Genomic DNA, 10779 nt, shown 5'->3' on the forward strand with positions numbered 1-10779 from the left:
AAAAGGGAATGGCCTGGTGTGTCATGACGGCTGCACGAAGGCATTCCCTGCGCCTCCAGTGGGAGCAGCAAGCAGGCTGGGCAGGCTGCGGGCCTCCGGCGCGGGTGCGGCACAGGGATGGCCACGAAAACGATAGAATCGAATGAGAAGCTGGAGATTTCTCTCAGCCACATTCTTTCCTCAGGCTGGATCCGGGCTTTGCCTGCCCCGAAATGTTACTCTCCACCCTCTCCTCTGGCCAGCAGCCTCCTCCCACCCTTTCTCTCCCCTGGGTCTCCCACTGGGGAGGCGTGTGTTGCTCCTCAGAGGCCCATCCCGTGGGTCCTGCCTGTCGCTGAGGAAGTAGATCTCTCCCTGGAGGGGCTGGTCCTCCACCCTTCTAGTCCCTTTTGAAACATCTGGAGGCACATCTGGGCCTGAGTGTCCCCTGTGGTGGACTGGTAGATTCCGTCACTTCCCAAGCAGAGTGACTGGTGGGACCTCAGGTGGCCCTTGGTCAGCCCCAAGGCACAGGCCATCTCTCCTGACCTTGAGGACGTCCTGTTTCCCAGTCCGAAGTGTTCTGGGTGCCCCATCCCAGACAGAGTCTGAATTCCTCCAGAGACACATTTCTGCTTTTAGGGCTGAAGCAGCAGGGGAGTAGGGAGAGGGGGTGGGAGATGAACAAGGAGATTATTTGCTGCCTTCATAATTCAAAAATGTTGGCTGCTCATGGTGGGGGTGGGAGGGTGCAGCACCACAGTGACTGGAAAAATCAACAGTGGGTAATAATAGCAATCTTGCTTAACACAGCTTCTACTGCCAGCGGACGAAAAGAACCGGCTTCTGAGCTCCAGCAACTGGCACTTACTAACTTAGTGCGTTTTAATTATGTCTTAGAATCTCTTAAAAGAAAAGACACTCTGGAATCTCCAAATTAGGAATTCTCTGGTTTTGTTTAAAATACCCACATTTGTCGGTCCGGGCAGAGATGATTCTTGGTGCTTTGGGGGGTTAAGTAGCTTTAGAGTCGGGGTTCTGGCATGGGGCAGGGCTGTGAGGAAGCTCCTGGGGTGCTGTGGGGAGTGGGGCGGGGCATCACCGGCCTGGATCCCACTCTGAGCTGCCGTGACCGAGCGCCCACTCTCCCTGCAGGAGACCCTCTGCAGTGCGGAGCCTGGGTCGGCCAGTGTGCGCTGTACATCGTGATCATGATTTTTGAAAAAGCTGTCATCTTCATCATCATCCTGATACTCCAGTGGAAAAAGGTTTGCCTCTTGTCTCTTCATTAGCTCTCTGAGACACTAAGACAGTACTTCTTCCCCTTGCCACACAAGCCCTATATGGAAAATCAAATTTGTGGTTTGTTTTTTTGTTTTTAGCTCCATAGATAGACCCTTGATTTGGTCTGATGCGGCAGCTGCTGGCTACCTAACAAGTCAGTTTTTTTGTTTTTTTTTTACATATGGGATACATATATAAATCCAGTGAAAATACAGACCTGTCCGATAGTAGTCTTCAGGCCTTGCAACACTGAATGTCAGGCAGGTGTTCTTTACCTCTGCAAATGCTTTCACACATCTCTCCTGGCCAAGGCTAACTGAGCCTTGGGGTGCCAGAGGCAGCAGCTGGTCACACATTGTTCCCAGGGCCCCTTGTCCCTGCCCTCTGCCCTCTGGCCCCAGGCCCTTCACTGCCTACATCCTCCACATGCCCGTGTGAAACCAGCCAAAGAGCCTTTGGAAACAAGTGGCTTTGCCATCCTTTGGCTTAATTTGTGGCTGAGCTTTATTTCTTAAGAAAGTAAATCAAGGTGTTATAGAGCTATTGTCCAGGAGGTGGCTGGGATGCAGGATTTCAGTTAGAGAATGGTCTGGCACCTCTGTGGTGGGATCTATAGTGACCTCACTGCTCACGCCCACACCACAGGGAGCACTAACTGCTCCGAAGGTCTCCAGAAGGGCCCTCATCAGTGTTCAAACCTGGGGACTGTGCAGCCCTGGGTGTGAGGTGCTGCGGTGAATGTCTAACCTAAGTCCCCTCCCAGGGCCCCTGCTTCCAAGCACTTTCTCTGTGGCCTCCCCCACTTCACGGAGTCTGCTTCTCTTTGCAGGTGTCCCTGTTGAATCCCATTGAAAACCCAGACCTGAAGCTGGCCATCGTCATGCTGATCGTCCCCTTCTTCGTCAATGTCAGTGCCATGTTGCATTTTCTTACCCCAGTTTGCGCCCTGCCTTCCGGTGTCCCAACATCCGGCAGCTCTCAGGTCCCTCTGAGTGAGCATTTGTCATCTCCCCAGCCCCACCCGACTTGGAAATGGCACGGTGGGATGGCTGCCCCAGGGCCTCTGTGCAGAGGAGGGTCCGAGGGACTTCATCCTCCCCTCCCTGCCCGGTGGCCTCCCGCCGAGGTTCCCACCTGTGTGACAGCAACTTCTCGGTCAGCATCATTAGGTCAGCTATTGTCACCACAGAGTTTCAAGAGAAACTCCCAAGCACACCGGCTAGCCGTAGATATGAGAAGAAATCGTAAAGGAACCTGGGTTTGACAGATGTCTAACAGATGGCTGCCTCATCAGTTACCACCACAGCCACCCTGGGGGTAAAGAGGGCAGGGTTTTCTCTGATGAGGAAGCAGAGGAGATAGAGATTAGGAATCTCTCTTTAAGCTCCTGAAGCCACAGCAGGGGGGTGGATAAGGCTTTCCTTTCCCTAGTTCCGGTGCTGTAATTGGAGTGGGTGAGAAGGACGAGGATGTGGGGCTGCCCTGCTTTGCTTTCACACATGGCTGATCCAGAGGAACCTGTACTTTTCCTCCCTACAGGCTTTGATGTTCTGGGTAGTGGACAATTTCCTCATGAGAAAGGGGAGGACGAAAGCTAAACTGGAAGAAAGGGGAGCCAACCAGGACTCGAGGAACGGGAGCAAGATCCGCTACCGGAGGGCCGCATCCCACGAGGAGTCCGAGTCGGAGGTAGGGCCGAGCTCGTGCTGCTGACCTGAGGGGTCTCACGTCAGCCAGGGGTAGGGAACAGTTCCCGTTCCGCCTGGACCCCTTCCTGCTGCCCCGTGAGCTTCCCCCGGGCTCCCCACCCCAGTGGAGAAAGACAGGAAAGGGAGGAACTGCCTTGTGCCAGGGAAGCTGCCAAGGACTCTCACTCTCCCCTGATCGTGGGTCTTTAAGCATCAAGTGTTTGAGTCCCTGAATAACTAACTAGTAAGCGGGGGAAGTGTTGGCTGAGCCAGCTGGAAACTTCTAAAATGTAGGGGTCCTCATCTCCTCTTATTTTCAAGTTTCCTAACTTAAAGATTTGGGCCTGAGAGAGACTCCTGGTCACCAACAGGAGCACGAGGCCAGGCTGTGTGTCCCAGGCAGCTGGCGGCACCCACGTGCCACTTGTGTGCTGCCGGCGGGGCGGACTGCCCTGTGAGAGCCCTTGTTCAGCTCCCACGGTGCTGCCAGGCGCTGCGAGGGGCTTCAGAAATGGCCGAGAGCGTGTCTTCCCCTGAGAGGCTGCCATAGGGGTGAGGAGAAGGCGGTGCCTGGACAGCTCAGCATGACCACAAGGTCTGCTGGAGAGGCGTTAGCAGAACCTTGGGTGGACCCTGGGGCGGTCCATGTCACTCCTGGGCTTCCTGAGGGGGTTCTGAAAGTGGAATAGATGGCAGGACGGGGAACCCTGGCAGCTGGCCTGGGCTGGTCTTGTAGGAGCTCCGTGAACTTGAGTTACAGGCAGCAGCTGCGCAGGAAGGAGCACCATGGTCATGTGGGGTACAGCCAGAGCAGCAATATTCGGAGGATAGGCCAGAATGACGGGGAGGCAGAGGTCTGAGCTCAGTGGGCGAGGGCTTCGTGATCCAGGCTGAGGTGCTCGCGTGCTCGTGTCGACAGCCATGGTTTCAGCAGCCCACGGAGGTGTGTTGGGTGGGCCAGCTTATTCCCCTCTGTAAAGGAGCCTCCCATCATGCTCTTCTAAAGAAATACAAGCCGGAGGCCTCCTGGAGGGGCTGGCACCCCGTGCCAGGGTCCAGGGCAGGCAGCGGAAGAGGCACACACCGCTGGCCATGACACAGGGCCATGCCTCTCCACTCCTCAGATCCTGATCTCTGCCGATGACGAGATGGAGGAGTCCGACATGGAGGAGGACCTCCGCAGACTGACGCCTCTGAGGCCTGCGAAGAAAAAGAAGCACCGCTTCGGGCTGCCTGTATGACACATCCTGTGCGGGTCAGGTCTGGGGCCCAGCTGCTCTGCAGCCTCCTTCCTGCCCTCCTCTCTCCCTCCTCTTCTACCTCCGTCCTCGTGCTCTGCCCACTCCCAGCGACCGTGACTGCAGAGAGGAAGGAAGAGCCAGCGCCAGCGGCTGTTGGAGGTCTTCACTCAGTTGCACTACAAACACTGACCAAATATGCAAGCCAGGCGCTTTCTTCTTTTGTTGTCGTCCCGGTGGTGTTGTGAGGGACCCGAGGCGAGGTGTCTGGCTGGGCGGCCATGAGGAAAAAGCTCACGAGCACACAGACTGGGTGGAGCCTCTCCCCAGGGCGGGGGGAGTGAAGACATAACAGGTTTGGGGCTAAAAGTCACTCATTGACGGAGTTGGAACCACAGTGCTTTCTTACTCAAAATGGCTTTTTATAACTATTGATTCCTAAAGTCGGTTTTACAAGATGTCACAATGTTAATGTCTTTTGAGTATGTGTTTATTTCCTATGGGACTAATGGGCAAAACATAGATTTTTAAGTCTTCCGTATGCTGTTGACTTTTATATTTTTAAGTTATATTTTCATACTATTGTATTTAAAAAGTCTTTTAACCCCCAAAGAAATGGGTTTGTTTGCCTTTCATGGGATGGTGGGAGGAAAAAGTCGAGGGACTTTTATTTGCAATATTGTTAGGTAATCTATGATAAGATGGGGTAGCAAACACAGTAGGAACGGAGATGGGTCCTTAATCTGAGTCAGCAAACCCAGTGGTTCTGTAAAGGTCAGGCCCGAGCAGGAGGCAGCTGGCCCAATCGTGGGTCCAGTGCCCCTGTGCATGCCAGGCTCCTTGGTATTTCTGCTGGCAGGACAGAGGTCTTAGTTAAATTGGACCAGAAATGGGGGCTAAGAGGTCTTAGTGTCTAGAGAAATTGAGGCTGTAAGGCTAGTGCTGTTTGTTCCTCTCCTCTCCTCAGCACCTCCGAGTCTGCAGTTTAGAATGTCACCTCAGCCTCCGTGCCTCCCCTGGCGCAGCCTTCAGAACCAGCCTTTGGACCCAGCTCCAGGTCAGGCTGCCCCAGCCTGCGATTGCGTCCATTTATTTTGCACAAGAGTCTGGAGAACACCTGCCTGACCAAATGGTCCTGTTTTTCACATACTCCGGGGCAGGGGGGTGGCTGCATCCACAGCCAGGACCAGGTGCTTCTAACTGTGTCCCCACCCTGGGCAGCGGCCCCACTCAGCCTGGGCAGAGGCCCCAGTGGCTTTGGGAGTCTGCTGACTGGCAGTGGATTGGGCTGACGGGCACTTGCCCTGCTGTGGGTGCAGTGAGGTGGAGCAGCCCAGTATATGTCAAGCCCGAGGAAGCCATGGAAGTTTAGGAACAGAATACCCACTGCTGAGATGTGAGCTGAAAGTGAGGCAGGTGCAGGGAGGCTACATCGCCCAGAACCTTCTCTCTAGACCTACACAAAAGCGTCTTCACTTAGGAAGATTGGGTCTTAATTGTCACACATGAGGCAAGCTGTTAAACCAGGCATCCCGGGTCTGTCCTCTGCCTCGCACCCATCTTCCCTACAGAGGGCTGAGGGGGCCTGGACCTGTGACTGCAGCAGGCGAGGCGAGGCCAGGCCAGGCCAGGGCAGGGCCTCGTGTGAGATCAGAGTGGGTCTCCTTCCTCACACCGCATACGCTCTCCTGTTGTGCCATTGCTGCCTCCGATCCCCTGGCTGTGTTGGTGGGAGTCTCCCCACTAGAACTGGCATTTGGGAAGACTGGGGCTGGTGTTCCTGCTAGACAACAGTCCCTCGTGGCATCGCTTCCTCTCCTTACTTTTCGCTCCTATTTCATTTTTATTTGAACAACCTATGTCCACAGCTCTTTCTTGTACCTTCTGAGCTCAGAATCAGAGCTTCATTTTTCAGTCTCCTAATGTGTCCAACTGGAGATAGGGTAGAAGATCCATAGTCCGTGGAAGACGGAAACTGGGTCATATCGACTCAGGCTATCTGCCCATCTCCAGGCTCGTCCCAGCGCCCACTTGGTACTAGGCTTGTGGGGACAGAGGCCATGAGCACATGGTTTCTCCCTGTATCCTGATCTTCAGTAAGGGCTTTGGCCTCGGAGCTGCAGCTGTGGAGCTGGCTAACTAGGGGACGGTGTCTGACTGCAGAGGGTCGGGACAGTGTGGCCTCATGCACACATATGCACACACATGCACACGCACACATGCACATACACACATCATTTCTCTGGGATTGTGTCCTGTGTCATGGGGGCTTTCTGTGGAGCTTCCCGGAGAGAGCGGACGTAGAGGGTCTGTCGGGACTTCCTCCCAAGCTGTCCTCCCTCCCTGGGCACATTTCCTCACCACCTGCTCCAAGGTGCCTTATGAGGTGCAGCTCTTCAGCCACATAGCAGACATCACTGTGCTTGAGAAACCATAGGACACCGACTGGATATTGTCCACTGTCCACCTCATTTGTCAAAATCTGGACCTTGGTCAAGGCAGCCATGATGGGGACTTGTGAGTAAGGGTCTTGACAAGTTTCTTGTAACAAATGGAAATCACCTGATGCGGCAGAACTGCCATATCCGAATGGGAGAGATTATCGTGGCCCTTCTTTCCTTTTGCTGCCCGTGGTGTGGGGATGTAAGGAGGGGTGCTGGTGAGGTCCAGGAAGCCATGAAGCCATGGCTGCAGCCTGCAGACCTGCGAGGCGAAGTCTGTGGCCCATCGGCTCGCCCTCGGGCACACTGGTGGCCACCTGCCTCGAGCTTTAACTTGTGCCCTTCCTGGCAACAGGAAGTCCTAGGTTAAGGTTGACCTGTCTCACCTCTACATGGAAAATATTTAATGGCTCAAATCCAAGTTGTGTCTTCCCCTCAGCAGTGTAAGCTGTGGCTGCTGCCCAGAGTCCCCTCTGAGGGGGCCCCGCTCTGCCCTCCATGCTGCAGTTCACTGGCCTTTTTGCATCCGGGCCAGCATAGGTGGCACTGGGAATGCCCCACCAGCCAGGGCAGCCACTTTGTAGGGTGTAGGGCAGCTTTCAGGAGCTTCACACACTTGCAACTAGGAGGGGAGAGCACTCGGTTTCACCCTGTGTGATGTTGGTGGCCTGAAGGGCTTGGTTCTCGGCGAGGAAACCTCTGGTCCAATTGTCGTCGGCACCCTGAGCTCCTGGGCGGTGGGTCGGTTTAACTTGGTTTCTCTTTGCATGAAGTTTATGAGAAGCCAGACCTATGTGAGCAAACCATGGCCTACTTCTACTGTCTGCCTAATGGGGTGTTTAATCGGTGGTGTTACGGTTCACAAAAACATTTTTGAAATGAAAGGGAAGACAATGTACTTACATTGTAAAATGGTTTACAATAAAATTTGATGTCTTATTATTATTATTTTTTAAAGAAACCATCACTTTTGTGGCTGTTAGTGTGTGTTCTCTTGAATTGAAACAGCTTAGTGGAGTCAAGAAAATTTCCCCCGTGGGTTGGAAGGTTGTCCCCAAGAAACAGTAAGAGCGGACCTTTCATCGCCTCGGAGCAGATGTGGGAACCAAAATCTGCTGAGAAGAAAACCCCAAAATACTCTCGCCATTTCCACTTCCCTGCTCTTGTGAGTAAAAGCTTCCCTGAGGAGCAAGTGGTGCTGGGAGATGGAGTGTGAGGAGTGAGCAGTCCCACAGTCTTGTCCCTGAGGCCACGGGCCTAGAAGGCGGGTGCCTCCCTGGGCAGAGCCAGCTGGGGAGGGGGCAGTGATGAAGCACTCATCCAGGGAGCTGGGCCTTCACAGGCCCAGTCTGCCTTCGCTGCCTCTTGGCCCCTGTTAGGAGCCTGCATCTGTGCCCATAGCTGTCCGAAGGCATGCCTCATGTCAGCACTCATCTCCGATGGAGCCTGGCAGCCTTCGCCTTGGCCTCCGGGGTCAGGACCAGGCAGGAGGGATTTGGGTGGAGTTTGAGGGATGACCAAATATCAGCCTGGTTGGGTCCCGTCTGCTTAGAGCCTTCGAGTATAAAGAACCTCACAATACTGCCCATCCCACCTCAATCTTAGAGTCCTGTGGGGTCTTCCCTCAGGGACGGGTAGCTAGCAGCAGAGAACTGAGTGAGCCCTCGGCCTGCCCCTCCCTCCACCATCAATGCCTGTAATGGGCTTCACTCTCCCCAACCTCTTCGGCAGCCTGAGTGCCTCAGGCCAGGGGCCCTTCGGTGACCTTGTCTCGGAGGCTCAGTGCTGTTCCTATCATCAGCTCACTCACAGCCACAAGGTAGTTTCCTCCTGGTCCTTTATGCTCTTCATCTCTTTGCTGAATGTGCTCTGGGAGCCAGACAAAGGACGGGGCATCAGCAGAGCCACAGATGGAGAGTTCCCCAGGCTTCCTGTGGCCACAGTCTCCACCTGTGAGCCAGGGATGCCCTGTGCTTCACCCTGAGGGCCCAGGGAGCTTGCAGTGAGCAGAGCATGGAGACACAGACAGGGAGGGGTCTCCTCTGGAATCCAGGGAAGGGATAGAAGAGAAAGAAAAACAAGTTCAAAGCTTGTTTTGGCTCCGGGCTTTCCCTTTCTCGGGGACACCCCACACTGGGATGGACTGTCACAGATGGACAGCCCCTACTGCCACACGCATTCCAGCATCTACATTCATAAACACAAGTCGCTGCCAGTCCCGTCCCAGCACCTCCCGCTTGGAAGTGGAGCAGCTGTCTCTGAGGGTGCAGGCTCCCCAGCTGTCATCAGGGCCGCAGCCCCCTGGACAGAAGTGCTCAGCCATCCCCTATCATCTCCGAGAATAAACTCTGAAGCCAGTGGCTGTGTGGACCTGAATCATCGGGGTCGGGTAGCCGGTCGGAGCAGGGGGAGTGACTTCCCAGGACGGGCAGTGGACTATATAAGCTCCAGAGGGCTGGGCACTCAGATCTCCCACCAGCTACTGCTGCCAGAGGAGCCTACGGAGCAGCTCTCACTCAGCACCCACCATGTCCCAGGTAGGAGAGCCCAGCACAGGCGTGTTGGTACAGTGGGGGTGGGGGTGGGGGTGGACAGCTGGACACCGTCAACTCTGGCAGCTGTGTCTTGAGCTGAGCTCCAGGCATAAACATGGGAGCTCTGCAGCCCCTGGGAGGTGGGGGCTGGGGAGGAGAGTCCCTGCCCACTTTATCTGAGGGTCCCTGTTCAGCTTGGGTTTATGGTAGTCCATGGCTTGTTAGGAGGGGTAGGGAAAATGTGTGGTACTTCTAGATCTTGTGTGTGCAGAAGCTGCTTGTGTGACTGGCAGTTTGTGCACGTTTATAGCTGTGTGTGTGTGTACATGTGTTTGTACACACGTGAGGCTGGATCTGAGGGTGTACCCTCTGCCTGGTTGTTTCCAGCAGGATGTGTGTCTGTAGGATATACTGTGTGGCCCACCGGCCCAGGCTCAGGGACCAGGGAGTCTGTGCCTGCCCCTAGGACTTAGGAAGGAGGAAGGGGTTGAGGGAGGGAAGACACTGAGGCTGGGTGTACCCAGCTCTGGAGGGACAGACAGATCAGTCTCTATCGGTAGGTGCTGATGGGGATGTGACCTAATGGGCATCTGATTCCACAACCCCATTCCCACCCCCAGAGCCCGCAAGGTAAATCCTGGCAATTTGGGGGGAGAGGGGCAAACCTAAGGGACCCCCTGCCGCCACCTGGGGAGCAGGTCTTGGTATTCACCGAAAGCCTGTAATTCAGCCTCAAAGCGAGCGCCTTTCCCTGTTGTCCACTGTGCCCAAGCTGGAGCTTGGCCAGCCAGGCAGACTGTGAGGCCACAGCTCCTAATCTGTGGGAAAGGACAGAGGGACTTAGGGTTGGGGGGTCAGGGGGTGATTCATCGCCGGGAGGCTTCCTGGATGAATGGGGCCTTGGACTGGCTAGAATTCAGTGAGCAGGGAGAGGTGGGAACGGGTCTCGGCCTGAAGGCCTGGGTTCTAAGGAGGCTCTGGTCTCTGCAAGGCTGGCTCTGAGGGAGCCCCCATCAAGAAGAAGCGCCCCCCTGTGAAGGAGGAGGACCTGAAGGGGGCCCGAGGGAACCTGACCAAGAACCAGGCGATCAAGTCCAAGACCTACCAGGTCATACAGGAATGTGGTGAGTGTCCCCAGGGGGATGGGGAGCCAAGGGGGTGCAGATGTGTGTCAGAAGGAGGGGGTGGGATGGGTGGGGGGGGGTCCTATGGGTCTTTTCTAAGAGTCCAGAGCTCAGGGGCTCCTCACAAAAGAGGCTTTCCCTCGCCAGGAGGCTGGGCCTCTGAACCTCCCCATCCTTCCCACAGAGCAAGCCGGCGTTGCCGCACCATCTGTATTCAGCCGCACCCGGACCGGCACTGAGACCGTCTTTGATAAACCGAAAGCTGAGCCTGCCAAGAGTGTCTTTGGCTGAGAAGTACACGCCATGCCACTTCCCTGGACACTGCCAACACCGAGACACAGGAGTCTTTCCCAAGAACTCTTTCATGCCAGCACCCCCCTGCTCACCTGTTACCTCTGGGACTGCCACCCCTCCCCCCTCCCCCGGGCTCCTCAGCCCAGGCACTCTGCACCAGGCCCTGGGAAACACCAATAAAGAGGATGCCCAAGCGG

At 55.4% G+C, this 10779-nt stretch overlaps 1 protein-coding gene across 2 annotated transcripts in view; it reads left to right on the top strand.

The window, feature by feature from the left end:
- The window catches only part of LOC311632015 (store-operated calcium entry regulator STIMATE), a 45256-nt gene extending 34478 nt beyond the window's left edge, over nt 1–10778 (top strand). The window contains exons 5-10 of one of the 2 annotated variants that reach the window (XM_084902966.1): nt 1135–1247; nt 2093–2170; nt 2803–2952; nt 4076–4186; nt 10156–10288; nt 10473–10778. In XM_084902966.1, coding sequence (XP_084759092.1) covers nt 1135–1247; nt 2093–2170; nt 2803–2952; nt 4076–4186; nt 10156–10288; nt 10473–10579 — 692 coding nt within the window. In that variant the 3' untranslated portion in view covers nt 10580–10778. The other variant, XM_084902965.1, reaches the window with a different exon arrangement.
- Nucleotide 10779: the final 1 nt, after the last annotated feature.

Source organism: Pipistrellus hanaki (assembly GCF_964339955.1).
Source record: "Pipistrellus hanaki genome assembly, chromosome: 13".
Taxonomy (NCBI): Eukaryota; Metazoa; Chordata; class Mammalia; order Chiroptera; family Vespertilionidae; genus Pipistrellus; species Pipistrellus hanaki.